This window comes from Acomys minous, assembly GCF_964271855.1.
Source record: "Acomys minous genome assembly, chromosome: 12".
Lineage (NCBI taxonomy): Eukaryota > Metazoa > Chordata > Mammalia > Rodentia > Muridae > Acomys > Acomys minous.
In genome coordinates this window covers 62,537,879-62,560,592 of record NC_140493.1, presented here as the reverse complement: position 1 = coordinate 62,560,592, position 22,714 = coordinate 62,537,879, and the positions used below count along the sequence as shown (strand labels likewise).

At 43.8% G+C, this 22,714-nt stretch overlaps 1 protein-coding gene across 1 annotated transcript in view; it reads right to left on the bottom strand.

Annotated features, from left to right (window-relative positions):
* Nucleotides 1-368: 368 nt before the first annotated feature.
* NIPAL2 (NIPA like domain containing 2) overlaps nucleotides 369-22,714 on the bottom strand; it is a 91,713-nt gene continuing 69,367 nt past the window's right edge. The window contains exons 6-11 of the mRNA XM_084751330.1: nucleotides 19,831-19,927; nucleotides 10,900-11,035; nucleotides 8,964-9,052; nucleotides 3,951-4,014; nucleotides 2,753-2,847; nucleotides 369-1,231 (exon numbers count right to left, since the gene is read on the bottom strand). Of these exons, the coding sequence (XP_084607456.1) occupies nucleotides 1,119-1,231; nucleotides 2,753-2,847; nucleotides 3,951-4,014; nucleotides 8,964-9,052; nucleotides 10,900-11,035; nucleotides 19,831-19,927 (594 nt within the window). The 3' untranslated portion in view covers nucleotides 369-1,118. The remainder of the gene's footprint in view (nucleotides 1,232-2,752; nucleotides 2,848-3,950; nucleotides 4,015-8,963; nucleotides 9,053-10,899; nucleotides 11,036-19,830; nucleotides 19,928-22,714) is intronic.

Genomic DNA, 22,714 nt, shown 5'->3' with positions numbered 1-22,714 from the left:
TAAGTGGCTGCAGTGAAGCCATATGAGGCACAGGCCGCCTATGCTCACACTCGACTGCTTGGCTATATCCTATGGATGGAGTCAAGTAGCTGAAACCCAGTTCTCTAATCATGCTTTTCCTTTTCTAGAAAATCTGGCAAAACTTCAGAGGACTTGGGAAGAGAAACAGTGTGTAGTATGAATATCCTAAGAAACTAAATGCCATTTTGAGACTTGTCTTGGAAGTTAAGACACAGAAACTCACCTGATAAAGTATGGGATCTGTAACAATTTAAGGCCTAAGGACATAAAGTTTTTCTTGAGATTGAATGTAAACATAATAGGATCATAAGGCTGGAGAAAATGCTTCCATTCTAGAGTTTTATTAAAAAAAACCAAATACATGTGCATTCTTTTTAACACTTTATAACTGTGTGTGTCATACTTACACAGGGGCTATGATGATATGTGTATTGTTTGAATTTTAGTGCATGTGCCAGAGGTGAGCACAGTCATATGACTTAAATGTTCCCATTTTTTAGGCTTAAAAAAATGCCAGTAGCAGGTCTTTGAGTTTTTAGTATATGCCATCACAGAATACCACTTGCAAACTCTATTTTTTTAAAGAGGCCCTTTATTTTCACAGGAAGATTTTTTAACAGAGTTGGTTTTCTGAAACAACGATTTGCCATGCTAACAGGGAACAAGGAGATGCCCGAGGATGAGCGCCAGCGAACCTCTCTTTAAAGACTAAGGTTGAGGCACTAGTGGGCGTGTTTGAAGCCGACCCGCTGACTCTGCGAGCCACATGGAGAAGCAGCCTATGCCTTCTATGGCCAAATCTCAAGTGCACATTTTTGTGTGACATTCCTGCTCAGGCAGCCAGGCTCTCACTAAGATCCAGCCAGTTAGATGATCGCTCGGGAGAGGCTCAGGGTGTGGGGAGCACTCTGAGCTACATTCCGTGAAAGCATTAGACTGTTAGAGATTAGGAAGGCCCTGATTGTCCACAGTGGGGAGGGGACTTCGAGTGTGCGCATATGTCAGCGTGAAATAGCTGCTGACACAAATTGAACATGTGCAATTTTTTAAAAAAGGTGGTATTGAATAACAGGCCAGCAGCCATCCCTCTCGGCACGCTAGGCTTCTTTCTTCTCTCCACTCTGGCTGTTTGTCGAGTCACTTCCACCAGGCAAGGTTCCATAGGATAAGCCATTTGAATCTGGTTGTATTTTGTCCAACATTTGTTTCCCTGTGGAGATAATAATCATAAAAGACCTTTTGAGCTCTTAAAGATAAAAACATCCTAATAATGTCTCTTCAGTTCTAGCCACATTTTACGTCTTTAAAAAAAAAACACTATGTGGTTACCCTCCCAGTGAAAAAGATAAAACGTCGAGGAAGAAAAGGCCCACAAAAACCCCACAGCATTTGTCATGTGGTCACACACTTGTCCACATGACGTCTGCCCACCCTGGACTGGGCATAGAAACAGGTTGGAGCAATCAGGAGAGCCACACAACTCAGCCACTCGTCTGCAGACCTTTCCCCACATCCATGTAACAACGGAGGAAAACAGGGACCAGAAGCTTCAAGAGCCACCGCAGCTCCTATACACGAGGCTCTGTGAAGTGGAAAATAGTTGAAAAAAATAAACATGATACCCCCTTTTATTTTCCAGCATTTTTATTTCTTTAAAAAAAAATCGGTTTTAAACAAGCCATAATGAGCACTGTTGCCACACGGCTCAGTTCTGCCACTGGGTACTTGCTCCTGACTCGGTGGCTCACATGGCAGAGGATACCAAAGTCATCTCTCTATCTTATAGAAACTTGAATGATTTTTGCTTTAAAGGCAAGATGCTAGCAGAATGGTGGACAAAACTAAACTATCTCTATCTAGTATTTTTCTCGGAAACCTATAGGTGACCCCAAGTCCCTAGCAGAGCTGGGAGTGGGTGGGTGGGGCTAGGACAGGAAGACAGGAAAGACAGGTCGCTTTTGCCTCTGGTGTGTACTGCGCATGCCCAAGGTGAGTTGTTTCTCAGTGGAACTGAGCATTGGGGAGACGATACCCGTTGGCCCAGTCTGCATGAATGAGGTGAGGAAGGAAAGCAGTGTTGACGTTCTGGTGACTGTGGTGATGTCACTATCGGCATCACAGTGAACACGCTGCCTCGTCTTCCTCAGGAGCAATGCTCCTCAGCATCCGAAACATCAGTCTGTAGGTGTAGGTGTAGGTCCGCAGGTGTACATGTGTAGGTGTGTAGGTGTAGGCCTGTAGGTGTCAGGGATCTGTCATTCCCCATGAGTCCATGTCTTTTGTCACTTCAAGAAAAGCCAGTGACGAGATCCTCCAAGCGATCCACATCAAGGAAGTATGGTCATTTCTTCAACAATCTCATTGTTTTGTACAGAAACGACATTGTATACATTATCAACATCATACCTCCCTGGGCTTCATAAATATACTTCTTGAGTAAAAATTATGTTTTCATGTTAACATTCAAAATAATGCCAATGATACCAATAAGGATACATTTTTATATTTAAAAATTACATTTATTTGTTTCTGTTTAAACACACAGAATGCACAGAGGTCAGAACACTTGTGGGAAGTTGGTTATCTCTTTCTATGATGTGAATCCCAGGGAATGAACTCATGTCATCAGGTTTGGTGGTAAGCACTTTTACCCACTGAACCATCTCAGGCCCAAGCATAATCTATTATAAATTAGAGAAAAAAAAAATCCATTCATATCTTTGTTTCTTACCAGGAATATTCCCAAAGTCAATAAAAGACTGTTGTAGATGTTCCTTTTCTCTATTTCTTGTCACCAAAAATACTCCAAGGAACGAGAGAAAGCACCTGTAAGGAACATGGGATGAAGAGCCCAGCAACCTGAAGCAGGCCGTGATGCTAAACAGCAGTGCTCCAACTTCCACATGATGACACAAATTCCACCCGTCTTGTATATCCCAATTTTTATTTTTTATGGTAAACTGCTTTGAACTAGTTTTCATTCTTACAGCCAGTAACAGTTATACCCAGAACCAAGACTTGGGAAGTTTCCAATAAATCTCTGCCCCAGGTTTTCACCATCTGGAGGCTAATTCGGGCTCTAAACCCTTTGGGTAGACACTAGGTCTCGTTTTCTATCCATGCATGCCCAGACCCATTACTGGCATGCAATATGAGTACAAAACAAGTTATTCTTTAATTTTCTAAGAAATCTCATTGTCCTTGGACATAAGAGTAGTCATAGTTTCCAGACCCCAGAAGTTTGGCCGCACCCAGATGTCTTATGAAATTGAATTTTCGAGATAGATGGTTTCCTATGTTGAAAATAGACTAGGCTCAAGTTTGCACAACAATGGTCGTGCTGAATAGCAGCTCAGGAAGCAGCTGAGCATTAATGGGGTGTGCTTGCAGCCAATGGAAGCGGCTATTCACTGACAACACATCATCAAGGTTTAGCTCTCTGTCTGCCAGCAATGTTAACTGGGACACCCATCAAGTCTCTAGAAGGGGCCAAACTGGGCACTTTAAGACAGAAAGTGCAGCTACCAACCTGAAGCTATTAAGTCTAAGGCTAGAGATTTACCACAGTCTTGGCCTTTTAATTTGGGTGATCCGAAAGGCATCCATGTTTCTCAAATTGAGATCAAACCTAAAAGTTCCCAAAGGAGAGACTGGCCTGATACCCTACTAAAAGGCTCTGGAGTAACCACAGGGGCCAATGGATTTGTTGTGATTTTTGTCTGGAACTGAAAATCTCCAATGTTTCAGAACTCTCAGTGGAGTGTACATAAGCTACAAAGGCAAGGACACAGAGCCTTGTGTAGGGTAGCAAGTTGAAAAATATGTTTCTTATAGTACGTTCCAATTTTCTATACTTCAGGCATGATGCCAAAAATCCTATACAAAATTAATAGAACTTCACATACCTTGCCTCTGAGACATTTACTCACCCAAAAAGATATATAAATACAGTGAGAAAAGCAGCACCAAGGAATTCCTGGTAAAATATAATGCCTATGTAAGAACAGAGAACAAGGTTAATTTTAGGGTAGGTGGACATTTATAATAGCAACACATTAAAAATTTTGTGTTAATGCATTTTTCTGTGTGATTTTGCTTCAAATGCACATTCAGTATTAATTTAAGACTCTGTATGAAATCAAAATGACTCTGAGATTCCATCTTACATCCATCAGAATGGCTAAGATAAAAAACTCAAGAGACAGCACATGCTGGCGAGGATGTGGAGAAAGGAGAACACTCCTTCATTGCTGGTGGGAGTGCAAACTTGTACAAGTTTCCAACAAACTTGGAAATCAATCTGGTGCTTTCTCAGAAAACTGGGAATAGGGCTTCCTCAAGACCCAGCTATTCCACCCTCGGAATATACCCAGAAGATGCTCCACCACACAATAAGGACATATGCTCAACCATGTTCATAGCAGCCTTATTTGTAATAGCCAGAACCTGGAAACAACCTGAATGTCCCTCAGTCAAAGAACGGATAAAGAAACTGTGGTACATTTACACTATGGAATACTACTCAGCTATTAAAAACAAGGAAATCCTGAAATTTATGGACAAATGGATGGAACTAGAAATGATCATCCTGAGTGAGTTAACCCAGAAGCAGAAAGACTCACATGGTATATACTCACTTATAATAGGACACTAGCTCAAAAGGCATGTTCCAATGAAAGTCTTCACTTACCAGGAGATTGGGATAGATGTGAGGACTTCCTATTGGGACTCTAGGTGAGGGAAATATGGGAAAATGGGGAAATAGAAGGATCCAGAGGGTCCTAGAAACCTACAAGAAGAACATCATGGTGGACAGATCTGGATCCAAGGGGGTCTGCTCAACCTACTGTACCAACCAAGGACAATACATGCAGCAAATATTAAACCCCTACTCAGATCTAGCCAATGGACAGGACATTCTCCACAGTTGTGGGACAGCAGGGACTGACTCTGACATGAACTCTGGTGCCCCATATTTGACCACTTCCCTTGGTGGGGAGGCCTGGTGGCACTCAGAGAAACAGGAAGGCTACCAAGATGAGACTTGATAGGCTGTGACCATATGGTGGGGGAGGAGGTCCCCTTCTGTCACAGACCTAAGGGAGGGGAATAGGGTGAAAGAGGGAGGGAAGGAGGAATGGGAAGATAAAAGTGAGGGGATAACAATTGAGATGTAATCTGAATAAATTAATAAAAATTTTCCATGGGCTTGTAGGCCATGTTATCAATGTTATAAAACCAACATCATTTTTGTAAGGAGAAATTTAATTTAGTCTATCTATGTATGTATTTGTGTATGTGTGCATGGCCATGTGTGTGCATATGCACCCGTGTGTGTAGAGGCCAGAGCATAACCTCAGAGTCTTTTCTCAGGAGCTATCCACCACCTTGTTTTTAGAGACAGGGTCTCTCACTGGCCTGAGCTTGTCAACTGGGCCAGGTGGGCTAGCTAGTGAGCCTCTGTCGTCACAGCTACAGCTGGCGTACTACTGCCTGAGCTGTCTTCCTAGCACTGTAAGCAGAAATGTCTTATTCTGTCCAGGTTTTCTCTAGGGAACATGCAAGGGAACAAATCTCCAGTGATCATTTTCTACCTATGGTTTTATTAGGAGTCAGTAAACCTCCCCTGAGAGTCTGGGTGGGTCCTGAGACCACTGGCATGGTGGGTCTACCCCAGACTGTCTGCTGCAGCTGTGCTATCCCTACGGCTGTGTCCTGTGTTCTGTAAGTCTGGCTAGGTGTCTATACGGGCACTAGAAAACTCTATGGCAACTTGGTGTTGCCCTAGCTGTGTTTTCCTTCAGGAGCTCCCTCCCACTTCCCTCTGGTTTTCTCCTGTAGGCCACTGGAAAAAAACACGTGTATCCTCTGCTCTGAGGAACTTCTCATCTCTCCCTGTTAGTCTCAATGATTTATTCATTTAAGTCATCCCAAAGACTCTGTAGAGCTTTTATTAAGTAGAAAGGTTTTAAATCATGGGACATCTGAAACTAGCCGTGTTGGGGGAGGTGGGAGTGGAAGTCTTGTTAGCTGGGCAGAGAACTTCCTGTCTTTTAGGAGGCACTGTGGTAGGTGCTGGAGGCCCCACGGTGAGCAGGAGCAGCCCTCACTCTTAAGAGCAGCTCGCTCAGTTCAACCTGACCTCTTCACTTACAGAATGAGCCACATCCACTTCTGCTAAAATTTTCATATGGTGAACATTTCCCAAGCACTCCCTGTACTGTAATGTACCTCTCTGTAGTCATTTTAAAGTTTTTGTTAATCTAGGTCAATGCACTGAAATGTTGATTTCTCTAAGGGCGTGTAAGCTGTAGCTACAGGCCTGCTCTGTAGTCCAGTAGGAATGAACTTCTCTGTGCACACCTCCCCCAGTGTTTTGAAACTTTTGTGTCATTAGCATGTGTTCCTGGAAATGGAATTTCTGTTTTAGAAAGCAGAGACTTTTTATTTGTATTTTAAAAATACATTAGAATATACATATTAGAACGTTTCCCATCCTAATTGTTCTTACGTGTAACGTTTGGCAGTGTTAATGTGTTACAGTGCTGCAGACCCCCCTCCGATGAGTCCTTCACTTAGAAAACTTGAAACTGTATTCTGATCAAACATTGCACTCTCCCCGTCTCTGGTCACCACGATGTTTTTTTTCTGTTTCTTGACACAAGTAGATGAGCTCACTTTTTCTTCTTTTCTTTCTTTCTTTCTTTTTTTCTTTCTTTCTCTCTGTGATTGACTTGATTCTCTTAATAATGCCCTCGTGTTTCAGCAACACTGGAGCAGGTGGCAGAAGTCTCTTGCTCTTTAAGGGTGACTAGTATTTTATTGTATGCACTAATTTTTTAAAATATCCACACAGGGCTAGAATTACTGGATTGTACAATAATTAAAATTCTTTTTGATTAACTGCATACTGTTTTCCATAATGGCTATATCACTTTGTATTTTTATTTATTCCATTTACCAATGGTACAGGAGTCAACATTCTAATGCCCTTGCTGATACTTGTTTTTGCTTTGTTGTTTATTTGTTTTTGATAGTGGCCACCCTAGGGGTGGAGAGATTGCTCAGTTAAGAGCATTATCTGCTCTTCTAGAGTTCAATTCTCAGCACCCACATGGTGTCTCACAACTGTCTATATTGTCATCCTATGGGATCTGATGCCTTTTCTGGTATGCAGACATACAAGTATACACCAATCTTTGGTTGGATGTGGTAGCACGTTCCTTTAGTCCCACTACTCAGGAGGCAGAGACAGGAAGATTTCTGAGAGTTTGAGGCCAATCTGGTCTACATAGTGACTTCTAGGACAGCCAGCATTATATAGAGAGACACTGTCCCAAAAACAAAACAAAAACCAAAACAAAGCAACAGTCATCATTCTGGCAGGTATGAAGTGCCATCTCATCTAATTTCCTTCGTGACTGCTGATGTTGAACATTTTCATTTGCTGGTTGGCAATTTTATATTTATATTTTCTTTGTAGAAACAGGTTCTTTGCCCATTTTAAAATCAGGTCACTTGTGGTTTTGTTGTTGACTTGTAGAACCAGAGTAGAAACTTTTAAGGTCGTTGACAAATACCATGGACTTCAGCTCCTGGAGGGCGGTCCTGCCCACACGGGCACCTGTGGCCGTGCAGCCTTGTCCACGCTGCTGCAGCAATAAAACCAAACACTACGTAGCTCAGTAGGAAGGAAATGCTGTCGTTCCAACCTGAAGCTATGTCTGTTGTTGTGGGAAGGGGAGGCCACCAAAAGCTTTACTGCCATTCTATAGACAACTTCAGATGAACTGCTCTCACCCTGAGAGAGTTCCGGCACTAACTCATCGGCTGCCTGGTGTTCTGAGCGTTATATCTAGCCCTCTTACCTGAAAGGCCTTATGCTCAGGGAGCTAATTATTTTTACACTTTTCTGTATATTGATTATTAGATGTATGTTATGCCTGTAACTTTTCATGCTTTGTTTTAGTTTTACGATAATTGTAGGCTGTACCTTACACAGCCTTTTCTCACTGTCACCAGAAAGCACCAGACACTAAGCAAGATAGATGCCTTGGGATATAATCTTTTCTTTAAGCATTCCTTTGAGGTTCAATTTTTTTTTTGAAACAGAAGTTGTATGAATTAATCCAAATTCCTGTCCACTGGTGGTCCATATCTGATCCCAGCACTCAGGATGCTTGAGTAAAGGCCAACCTAGGCTACATAGCAAATTCAAGACCAATGTGGACGATATAGCATTGGCCCTGATGAGAAAATGGCAAATACACCAATAAGCTACTGAGGCAGGACCTATCATTATCAAATGTATAAATGATTTACTTGAATCTATTGTATTTTGATTTGGATCAAGTTTTTTTTTTTTTTTTAAAGTTTGGACTTCTTAACATTATTATCTCTGCAATATAAAAAGTATTCAACAAAATACAAGAGCTGTAAGAGAGGAAATAGCAAATGTGGAAGTCTGTCAGGTCTTCCCTACAGTGGTAAATTAGGTCAGGAACCCCATTCTCTCATTAAAGTGATGAGGGGCACAGAGGGGATGAGTTCAAGGAATTGAGGGTGTTGGCCTGGAGGCAAGATGCAAGAGGATTTTCAGCTGCTTTGATTAGCAGGAGTTGCAAGCAGAAGGCAGGAAAAAGTAGAACAAAAGTATCTTGAACTCATAGGGAAACTGATTGAGCTCTGATGTAAGGAAACACTTTCTGGTCATTAGAACTCTCGGGTTAATGAGAGTCATCCCGGAACGGAACTGAGCTGCCTCAGGAAGCAGAGAGCACCCGGGAGCACGCGCATAAAGGAGATGACCATGGAGGAAACTAGATACTGGCTGAGGCTGGGGGCGCAGGCGCCACAGCTGCCTTGTTTCCCTTTTCGACTCTGAGAGGATCTTGTACTTGTGACGGGGATGGATTCACCTGCCGTGGAAAGTCGGGACTCACCTGCGATGATGGCACTGGTTGTAAAGAACACATGGTTGACTGGCACCACTGTGGTCATCGTGTAGAGTTTTGTGGCTTGATTCAGGAACCTATAGCAGATGGCATTTACTGAAGCTCCGGCTTGGCAGCACTCAGTAATAAGCTAACAATAACTTCAAGAACTGTATGCTCTGTAACTACGACTACAAAGGAAAGGAAGTGCAGTGAAAGGCCACTTCCAATCAGCAGTCATAGCTTAGACGCATCTGAGGTATGAGATCAGATGTCAGCTTTTATGGTCTGTTTAAACCAACAACAGTAACAATGAAAAGCAATTAATCATATTCCGAGGCCACAGAAGTTTGAGTTGGAAACGATTCAAGCTGCTGGACCAGTATCACACTGGGTTTGATTCATTAGGATAGAGCCTAGAATCTGTTAAATATCATATCTGGGAACATATAGCTATCCACTGACATGCCACGTGCCAAGAAAGGAGACCGAGAAGCAAAGGAATGCTTAATGTCTCAGAAGCAACGCTCGGCGCTCCAGCTGCAGAGCACATGTGCGAGCCGAGCTTCTCGCTGTGGCCACCACCAGGAACTCAGGTTCTCACACTGGCTCTGTTGCTCTGGCGGTGACAAAGCAGTGCTTTGCATGGATGTCACTTGGGAGGTTTCAAAAGGCACTGCTGTTAGGTAGGGCAAGTGACAAGTGACTTGATCGCTCTCCATCAGGAGCAACAGATGTCTAGGATAACTAAACCAAGGGGGCTTATGGATGTGTGTGTGTGTGTGTGTGTGTGTGTGTGTGTGTGTGTGTGTGTGTGTATGCGCGCGTGCGTGCATGCTCGGGTCTATGTGTGAATACACTTGTCTAAGCAATCCTCCTCAGGTAGTTAAATGGGAACACAGGTGGAGGACTACATTTTTCTTTTTATTTTGTGATGGTGGAGGGAGTTACGTAAGATTGACAGGATGCAGGCTTCCTTCAGCTGTGTCTGCCTTTAAATCCATGAAGCATGGTATAAGGACAATGAACTAATATCCTAAAAGGCACTGCTGCAATACCAATTAATTCAGACGACAGAAGTGGCGAAATAACAATATTCAAGTATGACAAACGCACTCAGTCTTAGAAAGTGACAGACAAAAGCCTGGATTTCTCCTGTTGCTCTCCTGCCACAGCCCCAGGTCCTACTTACAACACACAGGACTTAGACTTTGCTGCTGTCTGTAGGACAACTGCTCTCCCTGCCATCCCCCCTTCCCCCCCCCCCCCCCCGCCTCCTTCTGGGTGTGGGGCTGATGCTTCTGTGTAGCATTTTGGGGTGAACATTCTGGCTAACTGAAAAGAGCCTATCAGGCAGAGACAGGTTCAGTCACAACGTGCAAGCGGAGAGAGTGATAAAAGCAGCTGGAGGTGGGGGAGGGGGCCAGGAATTAACAATGTTCCATGTCACCAGTATTAGGACCCAAGAGAAACATGAAACAATCATCCTGAAATCCCATGGGTATAAAGGAGATTCTGGGGAAAGGGTTTTTGCTCCGGGCCAAACGTCTGGTTTTGTCCATCTCTGGGCAATTAATGAGCATGAGCTAAGAGGCGGAGGTGAAGGGTTCATGCATTTCTATATTTAGAGTGAGAGCCTGGATGTGGACCTGCCCCTTTGATTTATTGCTAATGACAACCTGTATACGATGGATATTAATTACAAGCAGAAGAGCATCAGGGAAGCATCAAGCACACTTAGCTGGATCACGGCCACACTTTAGAATGTACAAGACACAAAGGCAGTGCTTAGCACAAACTACTGGATGGGAAGAAGAAAGAGAGCAAGGCATGCTGGCTGTGGGTAAGCTGGAGGCCCCGTAGCGCGAGACCCACTGGACTTCACGTTAATTACCATCTAAACCACTGCACAGAGAAGGAATCGAGTTTGTGGACACTGACTTACTTGACTTGGAAAACACAAGAGGCTACCATGATGACAAGCATGATATAGAAGATGGCGGAAGTCAGCTGCATTCTCCCCGCCATGGAGAGAGTGACCATGCCTGAGACGGCTCTCACTGAGATCACAGTCAACGAGGCTGCAAGACAAAACACAAAGGAAGTACACATCTGAGACAGACATACAGATACATCTCTTAAGTTTGCTTGCCGGGGTGACAAATGTGCCATTACACTTTCAGAACAATGCTTGTGAGGGTGTAGGGACACAGACACATACATGAGTGCATGCGCCTGCACGCGCGCGCACACACACACACACACACACACACACTATTTCTCTTGGCTTTGCAGCTTATATGGCACCTTACAGGGTACCTTCCCCTGCAGGAGCACAGTGCTTGTGACACACACACACACACACACACACACACACACTTGGCCTGCCGGAGCATGGTGCTCACGTTCCAGCCTGAGTGTGGGAAGGATGCTATGGCTGCCTTGGAGGCAGTCATTACTACTGATGGGAAAGGCAGCAGGTTAGCGTGCCAATGCGGCCTTAAAGGGGAAACGACAAGCAGTAGTAAGAAGCTTAAAGCTAAATAGGTAAGAAGACAGGAAATAAAACACCACTCATGGAGCAGCTGGAGTCTCCTGAGGGTTGTGCTAAGATTGTGTTTAGGATGCCTAGACCTGGCCTTGTACTTTCTGACAGAGGCAATAAATACGAGGACCAGATCACGCCTTCATTTCTGACTGAATCGTAAGTATAATATTTACATAGCAGCATCTACTGATTTCATGCGCTGAGGAAAGATTCCACTGGGGACAAACTTTTCATAGGTTCCAGAGAACAATTAAGAAAAGCAGATTAAGGAGACCATCAATGCCGGTGGATCTGGACCCAGGGGGCCTGCACCAACCAAGGACACTGCAAGCAGAGACTAGACCCCTGGTTCAGATGTAGCTGATAAACAGTCCATTCTCCCCAAGGGGAAGTGGGGAAGGGCGGGGGGCTGCCTCTGACATGGACTCTGGGGCCCAGGATTTGATCACTGCCTCTTGGCAGAGAAGGCCCTGTGGGCACACAGAGGAAGAGGATGCAGGCCATCTACATGAGACCTGACAGGCTGTGGCCGGACAGTGGGGGAGGAGGACCCCACCTGTCGGAGGACTAGGGGAGGGGAATAGGGCAGAAGAGGGAGGGAGGGTGGGGGCAGGAAGATAAGAGTTAGGGGATTACAATCGCAATGTAATATGAATAAATTATAAATAAAAAGGAAAAAAAAAAGAAGAGAGAGAGAGAGAGAGAGGGAGAGAGAGATATTAGAAAGTGGACTGTCAGAGCAGTGTACTTTCTTCTATAGGATTCTATAGGAATCCTGTGCTTTCTATCTGTCTCGGATCCTTTGAAATTATGTTGCAAATATTTTCATACTTCAGCAGAAACCTATAGACCATCTTCCCACAGGGGCTGAGATTCAGTGGGCAAAGTGGAGCTGGGTTTGGATCCGCAGAACTGTGTGCATCTGAGACCACACTGCTAGGGATGGCGTAGGGAGAGACAGTGGGTTCTGGGGTTCCTGGCCAGCCACCCTCACTGAAACAGCGCACTTCAGGTTCAGTGAGACTGTCTCAGAAAGGCACAGAGACAACTGAGGAAGACTTCTCTGTACATGCCCACAGGAGCGAGGACATGCATGTCCACACACAGACATACCACACACACAAACATTGTACATGCATGTCCACACACAGACATACCGCACACACAAACATTACATGTATGTCCACACACAGACATACCACACACACAAACATCGCACATGCATGTCCACACACAGACATACCACACACACAAACATTGTACATGCATGTCCACACACAGACATACCACACACACAAACATTGCACATGCATGTCCACACACATACATACCACACACACACAAACATCGCACATGCATGTCCACACACATACATACCACACACACAAACACTGCACATACATGTCCACACACAGACATACCGCACACACAAACATTACATGTATGTCCACACACAGACATACCACACACACAAACATTGTACATGCATGTCCACACACAGACATACCACACACACAAACACTGTACATGCATGTCCACACACAGACATACCACACACACAAACATTGCACATGCATGTCCACACACATACATACCACACACACAAACATTGCACATGCATGTCCACACACAGACATACCACACAAATATTACACATGTATGTACACACACAGACATACCACACACACAAACATCGTACATGCATTTCCACACACAGACATACCACACACACAAACATTGTACATGCATGTCCACACACAGACATACCATACACACAAACATCGCACATGCATGTCCACACACAGACATACCACACAAACATTGTACATGCATGTCCACACACAGACATACCACACACACAAACATCGCACATGCATGTCCACACACAGACATACCACACAAACATTGTACATGCATGTCCACACACAGACATACCACACAAACACTGCACATGCATGTCCACACACAGACATACCACACAAACACTGCACATGCATGTCCACACACAGACATACCACACAAACATTACACATGTATGTACACACACAGACATACCACACACACACACACACTGCACATGCATGTCCACACACAGACATACCGCACACACAAATATTCACAAATAAGTTTTTGTTTGAAATCAAGTGAGTATAAGCCAAAAGCAATGTGAAAGAAAAGCACTCCGCTTCCACTGTTGTTCTATGTAGTCATGGTATATATCAGAATGTTTTCCTTTGTAGCATTTGAAAAGACCATACAAAAATATATAAGGAAAATGTTAAAAATAGGTAAAGAAGCTACATAATTTCATTTTTCACATTCTGAAGATACACTGAACTTGAAGAGTACTAGGGCACACTTCCAACTAAGTCATAATTATCAGAGGAGATGGGAGATAAATTCTAAACGCCTCTCCCGTCTCAGCAGAGAGGTCTTACAGCCTGGACCACGGCATCTTGAAGCGTCTTTGACTGGTCACATCAGACTGACTAACACAACTGTCAGATCTTAGCTCGTCTCCGATGCTAAGCTCTGCGGGGACGTGCTCGTTACTCAGCGGGTAAGCGTGGTGGTCAGCTCTTCAGGGACCCCGACTTCAGGGGCCCCGACTCCAGGGACCCCGACGACTGAAAGCGGAGCACGGTGAGGCCACAGCGCCGCGGTCTGCACAGCCGGGTCTGACAGAAGGCGCTAACGGAGAAGGACTTCATTGGCTTAGAACCTCAGAGCTACAGGCGGCCTTACAGGTCAGCTAATTTAACTCCCATATAATTTCAAATTAAACTCAAGAAAGAAAGAAAAGAAAAAGGAAAAAGGAAAACCCCAGAATTCTTTAGAAGCTACCAGCTTGTGTAAGTGATCGTGTTTGGAAGCGTGAACAATTGCTGTGCGTGTGACTCTGCTCAGCATGTACTTTCCTGGCTGGCGCCCAGCACTACAGAGTACTTGTTTTGGGGCTGATTCTGGGCCGGGGAAGGGTGGCTGATGAGAATAAGGTTGAATTTCAAAACTGTGACAGAGAATCAGTGTAATGTACACTAGAGACCTATGAATGCAAGGAAAGATGCCTGGAAAACACCAGTAAGACTATCAGTTGTGATCTATGACGTTGGAGTATAACAAAAATTTAAATTAAAATATCTATACAAGCTTACATGTTCACTTAAAAATTAGAAAATACAGAACAGCTTGGAGAAGAAAATAAAAATCAACTGTCATCGTAACACTTACCCTCACGTCATTTCTTATCATTTGGGCACATCATTATTTTACTTTTTTCAGGGAAGAATGTGTCACAACATGTGACTCACACAGTTCACACCACTTAGAAGCCTATTTTCCATCACCATTAAGCATTTTCAGTTCATGAAGCCTCCTAAAGCCTTTTGCTGGCTGTCAAGAATGCCTTTGCATAGGTATATAATTTATTTTGACAATTTCCTATTTTTGGATATTTAGACTGAATCATTTTTTTCTCTTACCATTAAAATGAGGCTGCAGTGAATTGTCTTGAGCATCAATCTGCCCATCATTCTGCCTGTTTCTGTGGAAAATATCCTGAAGGGGAATCATTGTGTTGACAGCCGCTGTGTGACGGCTTCTGACACAGCCTGACACACAGCCTCCTGGAGAATGGAGCCATGCTGTCGTACTGTTTCCGTCTTCACGATACATACTCTGATTGTTTCTTTCTATGTCTCTACTTTTCTTACTGACCGGCCACAAACGCACTCTCTCAATGGCTGCCACACACTTCCCCGGCTGCTCACTCCTCCTGCTCACTCCTGGTCTTGATATCTGGCTCCTCTCAGCTCTTCAGCCTACTCTCTGGATTCCTGGGTGACTACACACTAGGTCAACATCTCCTGGTCAAAGCCATCAATATTTCAGTTGTTAATTTTGCCTTGACAACTGGAGTATGCTAAAAATAGGGTGAGGTTTCTGGATTCCCCAGTCATTTGATCTGTGAGAGGACTGTGCATAGAGGCTTCAGGTTTTTTGTTTCTTTCTTTTTCTTTTTTCTTTTTTAATTTTTTTTTTAAAGAAAGGAGGTCACAGACTGTCACTAAGAATACTGTGCAACAGAACTCAAAACCTAACGATGCCAGAATAACACAGCCCACCATATTTATCCTGAGAGCTCACTGACATTCAAAAATTGCCAAGAAAATAAAACAAATGCTTTCAAAACACACATAAGGTCAATGTTTGAGGTGACCAATACATTTACTATGCTGATGTGATCATTAAAACAGTGTTAAAAATCCGTAAGACTAATAATACTCACTGTTGAACAATCCTGCCTACACTGATATGGACTGAACGCTACATTGACTTGATGACTAGTGTTTTTCTGGTGAGGAAAAGAATGATGAAGCTATATTTTTTTAGAACAATTTATTCAGCCTGTATCCTCTTCTCCACTTTCAAACACACATAAAATAGTTTTTCTTGAGAACCACAAGGTATTCCTTGAAAATCCTAAGACAATGTTAAAAATTGAGGCTACCAAATCTCATTAAAAATATTTATTATCTTTGATAGTAACTTGTTAAGTTGTTTGTACATTAGTAGAACTTGTATTAAACTACATTTTACATTCACTAGAAAAAATTGAAAAAGCCTTTCAGTATTTATTTGATTACTTTGTAATCTACTTAACTTCCTTCACATTTTGTTCTATGTGAAATAACAGACTGCAGCCTAGCTGTTTCATTCTACATGTCGTGTGTTGAGAACTAAAAGGAAAAGTTATGAGCAGGGATTAACTTCCTTTTCTCATTGCTGCTTCTTTTGTTGAAATTGTTTGTGTAAAGATGTGGTAGTCTAATGGTTAGTAGCCTAGTAATACTAATATTATTCAAATAAAAAATCTGAACTATAGGAAAAAAAAACAACAAAAAAAACCCCAGTGTTTAAAATCACAGCCCCCTAAATTTATATAGTTCTACACTGTCAATTTAGAATTAAAGACTCTAAAATTAGAAATATTTGAGGGATAGCACAGGAACACAGTACAGTAGAAGCTTCCTAAAATATATACATATATGAAGAAGATCTAAATGAAATCAACAAATAATGGGCGACAGAACCCCAATGGCCATTTCTTGTCATAAAAAAGCTTCCAGTCCTGGGATTGGGCTACATTTAATCGAGTTGTTGGCCAAAGGTGTCTCATGAGAATCCCCATGCAACCCAGGCTGTTGCCAGGCCATATGCTGCTCTCCACAAGTGGTGTTAAGGTGTCATTGCTGAGGACAGCACCCACATACCTTGTGAACATGGGAGAGGCCGAGCCGGTGCCTGCATAGAGCCTTCACCTCTCTGTTCTAGCATCTTTGGTACAGGAAGCTACTCTGCACACTACTGAATAAAACACAAATAGCTAGCCAGCCACAAACCCTTTCTCTACACAAGTGTCCTGCCTGCAAGGCATGCTGGGCAATGATGGCCCCAACCCTGGTCTGACTTAAGGCCACTCCACGGGATGGAACAGCTACCCAGCACTGCTTGGGTGACCAGATAACCCAGGGGCCTAGAGAAGCCAGATGCTACTGGTCTAAAAAAATCAAAGTAGCAATGAGTAAAATGGCTCCTAATGACATTCTACTCTCCTCATAGGTCAGTGCCTTGCTCAGTCATCATCAGAGAAGCTTCCTCCAGTAACAGATGGGAGCCAAAGCCAGACATCACACAGAGAGTGAGAGACCTTGGAACGCTTAGCCTGAAACAGGCCATCTCTATCCAATGCCTCCCCTCAGGGCTCAGAGGAGCAGGAGGAGTGTTAGGGCCAGAGGCGATGGACACCAAGTAAACAAGGCCCTCTAAGCCAACATGATCAAAACACCTCCAACTTTGCCTCGCGTGTGCTTTCTTGTTTTATTTTATTTTTCTGTGTACGGGTATTTTGCCTGTATGTACTACTGCGTACCACTTGCATGCCTGATGACTGTAAGATCAGGAGAATCCCCTGGAAATGGAGTTACAGATGGCTGTGAGCCACCACGTGGGTGCCGGGACTCAAACCGGGTCCTCAGGGAGAGCATCTAGTGCTCTTAACCACTGAGCCATCCCTCCAGCCCTGCCTGTGAGCTTTAAACCACGCACATGGAAGTACAGCGTACGCTACTTTCTCCATCTTATATAACACCATAAAATTTTCAAATCTGGCATGACTTTCATAACTATTTTGTTTTCCTGTAAAAGTCACTAGTGATCACTGTAAAATGCTCACTCATTAAGATGTGCACAGAGTGGCTGCCCTTTTCTCATTCCCTACTTTAATGAGAAAACTTTTGGTATTCCACTACCCAGTTCTTTAGCAGGAACGGATATTAAACTTTAATGTGCCTTTTGACATATACTGATTAAGTATAGAATATTTTCTTATCTATTCTTCCAGTATATTGCAGTACCATTGAAAAATAACACTGTATGAATTTAAGAATACAACGTGACAATTTGATGTTCACGTATGTAATGAAATGTTTATCATATTCAGGTTGTTCACGAATCCTTCATTTATATAGTTGTTCTTTCATGTGTATATGTGAGAATACTTAATACTCTCAGTAAGCTGTGAGTATGGAGTGCAGCATTGTTAATGCATCTGGCCAGGCTGACCGGGAGGGAGGGAGGGAGGCCCCTGTGCTAGTTCTGTGTGCTACTAATGGCAGGTATAGGGATCTGAGGAGGAGGCATTGGAAGGGCCCATTCTAGAAGCCAGCAGGTGCGTGTGTGAGCATGTGTGTGAGCGCATATGTGTGTGTGTGTGTGCGCACATGCGCATGAGTGTGTACGTGTGTGTGCATACCTGTGTCTGTGTCAATAACTGACATGGAGCTGCACCATGCACATGAACTGTATCTAATTCAGAACCATGTTGAAGTTTAATCCGGTGCATGTGTGAGCGTGTGTGTGTGTGTGTGTGTGTGTGTACGCGCGCGCATGTGTGTGTGCACACATGAGTGTGTACGTGTGTGTGCACACCTGTGTCTGTGTCAATAACTGACAAGGAGCTGCACCATGTACACGAACTATATCTAATTCAGAACCGTGCTGAAGTTTAATCCAAGAGTTTCTCTGAAGCCCAATTTGAAGATCTTTTTAAAAACTGGTTTCATTTACATTTATGTTCCTAGCTGATATATATGATCTTAATTCTGTTATGTTCCTATTTCAATTTCCCCTTTATTTTTAATATTTCTCTATCTGATTGACATTTTATCGTTTCTTGTTTGCTTTTATTCTTCCTATCTGGTAATTTGAAAAGAAACAAATACAAACCTGTTTGCTTGATGCCAGGACACCTGAAGATAGTGTTTTCTGCAGGGTTTATTTGTTTCTAAAAGTAACTATCATAAACACAAATCCTCCAATACAAAGAGGAGGGCTAAGTGATGAGGTGGGAAGACGAAACCGCAGCATCTTGCTAATGGGGTGAGGAGCAGTTTACCCCCACAGCATCAGGACAGTCTACCAAGTTGGGTCCATCTATGACAAAGAAGGGCTAAAGGAAGAGTTCTAAATAAAGTATGACAAGAAAATTCCTTGGGGCTCAGAGCTTAAGAGCACTGGCTGTTCTTCCAAAGGTCCCGAGTTCAACTCCCAGCAACCACATGGTGGCTCTCAACCATCAATAATGAGATCTGGTGCCCTCTTCTGGCACACAAGCATACATACAAGCAGAACACTTTATAAACAATAAATAAATAAATCTTAAAAAAAAGAAAAGAAAACTCCTAACAATGTGCAGGGAGCTCTCATAGGGTTGTTATGTAAGTATATGGAACAATCAAGAGAGATGGGGAAGAAAGAGGGAGAAAAGAATACATTAAAATACAGTTGGTTATCTAGGCTTCAGGTCTCAAACCTTCCCAGGAGCCACTGGGACAAAAGTAAACACAGACCGACAGAGACACAGCCTTTGGAAGCTCGTGCTTTCCATGCCTATGCTCCGTAGCAACCAGACCTAAGTTCAAAATGTCAACAGGATAGATCTGGTTCAGCAAGTCCTCATCCAAACTGAGTTCCCTTAGTTTCTGCCTTTTAATAATTTCAGTCATTCTCTTAAAAAAGTCCTCAAATTCTCAGGGAGAAAAAATTATCAACAGAAAAGAATCTTAAATATATTTTAAAAAGAATGAAATATGCATAAATTAAGAAATAAAATGCAAAGTGTAATTTGCATAACTTGAGGGTCCGAGTTTGAAAACAGAAACAGGGATCGAGAACTAGAGAAAAGGACAGCATGTCCGCACATCTTCCTTCCAACCTCCCTTCTGACTTAGCGTAGCTAAGAGACTCAGAGCACAGAGCAGACCTTACCAAGGAGTGCCACCAGTGTGAGCAGGATTCCAATGTGCTTCATTCCTTTCCTTTTATGGAAATACAGAAGGACGCAGAAAACTAGGATCTCTAAAATCTAAAAATGAAAAAGATAAAAAAAAAAAAGAGTAAGTTACTTGATATAGTCTACAGGATGCCCCAAGCATTGGTTTGGGTTTGCTATGGTTCTCGTGAGGGCTGGGGTGGCTGAGGTTCCCAGGGCTGACTATAAATGCAGGGCAGCATCAGGACCACCAGTCACCCAGACAGCTTGGATACCACCTACCCACCAATGACATCAAACCCTGCTCTCCAAGTCTCACCCCACTGTTTCCTGTCCCTGCGTGTGCTGAGCAGACGTGCGGTGCTAACTTTCTGCCAGGTCCTTCTGTGGCCACGCCCCACTGCAGAGGCTCCTAGCTCCCCTTGCCTTTACTCTCTGCCAGCCTCCTAGCATGGCTGCTGCTGTATTCCACTTTGTCTAACTCTTTCCCTGCCGTTCCAAACTCCTACCATTTGGCAGCGATGGTGGTTTGAATAGGTTTGGCCTCCATAGACTCATTTGTTTGAATGCTTGGTCCATAAGGAGTGGCATAATTAGGGGATGTAGCCTTTTTGGAGTAGGTGTGGCCCTGTTGGAGGAAGTGTGTCACTGTGGGGTGAGCTTTGAAGTCTAATATGCTCAAGCTATGCCCAGTGTGGCTCCCAGTCTCCTTCTACTGCCTGTGAATCAAGATGTAGAGCTCTCAGCTCCTTCTCCAGCACCATGTCTGCCTGTGTGCCGCCATGTTTCCTGCTGTGATGACAATGGACTAAACCTCTGAACTGTAGCTGTCCCCAACTACATATTTTCCTTTTGTAAGATTTGCTGTGGGCATGGTCTCTCTTCACAGCAACAAAACTCTAACTAAGACAGCAGCCTGGAAGAATTTCTTTAGAACTATGGATAAAAGAAGTGTAGTACATTAAACATTTTATTTAACTGCAAAGAACATGCATAAAAATGGGTGCAAATCATATTACGTTGAGAAATAAGTAAATCAGACACAGAAAAAAAATAAAAGAAACAACTTGCATGATATTTGTCCAGATTGATAGAGAGTGAATCTATAACTTAGATCCACTCATTCTTTTGCTTGAATTTCTTATAACTTTCTATCCCTTGTATATTAAAAACCAAATTTCTCCTGGGTAACAATGTTTAGCATCAGCCATAGACCTCATAGATAATCCATTCTGTGCCAACAATGATAGCCTTGCTCTCTCTCTCTCCTGTCCTTCCCTGCTTCCATCACTCCCGATAGCTGGTTGTTACTCTCAGATAGCTGTGCTATGCCCAGAATGTTCATCAAACTTTGTGTACAATGGCTCCTGCTAACTATTCAGCTCTCAGCTGAAATGTCACTTCCTTGAGAGGTTTCCCGTATAACTGTCCAAGAACTCTCTCTGCCTTCCCTCTAAGAGTTCCCTATGCCTTCCCTCCAAGTGCTCCCTCTGCCTTCCCTCTAAGTCCTCCCTCTGCCTTCCCCTCAAGTCCTCCCTATGCCTTCCCCTCAAGTCCTCCCTATGCCTTCCCTCCAAGAGCTCCCTATGCCTTCCCTGAAGTGCTCCCTATGCCTTCCCTCCAAGTCCTCCCTATGCCTTCCCTGCAAGTGCTCCTTATACCTTCCCTCCAAGTCCTCCCTATGCCTTTCCTCCAAGTCCTCCCTATGCCTTCCCTCCAAGTCCTCCCTATGCCTTCCCTCCAAGTCCTCCCTATGCCTTCCCTGCAAGAGCTTCCTATGCCTTTACTCCAAGTCCTCCCTATGCCTTCCCCTCAAGTGCTCCCTATGCCTTCTCCTTAAGTGCTCCCTATGCCTTCCCTCCAAGCCCTCCCTATGCCTTCCCTCCAAGTCCTCCCTATGCCTTTCCTCCAAGTCCTCCCTATGCCTTCCTTCCAAATGCTCCCTGTACCTCCCACTCAAGAGCTCCCTATGCCTTCCACTGAAGTGCTCCCCATGTCTTCCCCTCAAGTGCCCCCTATGTCTTCCCTTCAAGCCCTCCCTACGCCTTCCCTCCAAGAGCTCCCTATACTCTCCCTAGAGCTGCTTTGTGACCGTTGATGTCCCAGTCCCTTTCCCCTTTAACTGGCATCCAGTTCTCGCCTGATGTAAATACAGCAATGTATTCATTTCCAGGAGATGGAGGGCCCACCCATGGCACAGAGCAAGGAACTTTTGCCTCATGCCTGCTCTAAATTTTGGTGATGCAGAATATAGTTACAGTCAGTTCTAAAAATCATGCAGACCTATTCTATCTCTGTGGCTTCAGAATAAATAAAACATGAGTTCTCCTTATCCACAGAATGAGTATAGTGCACTGGGCTCCACCTGTGTCAAGAGGTCACACAGCTATCAGGGAAAATATTCAAGTAGTATGAAAAATGAAAAATGGCTATCCTTATTTCTCTGAGTCATTCAGCCAGCTGTGGCTTTGTGGGTTCTGCACCCCATGGGGAAGCCGCAATGCTGGCCGGCCTCTGTGAACTCAGTGTGCACTGCTCTTGGGATTCTCCTTACATCAACCACAGCCCTCCCAACATGCTTAGGAGGCAGGTACTGTGATTATCTTTCTGCTCTAGGTGAGGAAACTCAGGCTTGTGTATGTGGGGCACGTTAGAAGAACAGTGCCTCTGGAATGCGGAATGACGTCACCCTTCCCAAAGAGGCCATGTTCTAACTGCCCAGAGCCCTTGTCTGTGTTATGGCATGCTGCATTGGGGCTTTACAGCTGTGCCTGACACTATGGACCTGAAATGGGAGATGATCTGGACAATTCAAGCATGTGAGTCCCTGGAAGCAGAAGTCAGTGCAGCCAGAGACTGGCAATTGAGGGAAGTCTGAGC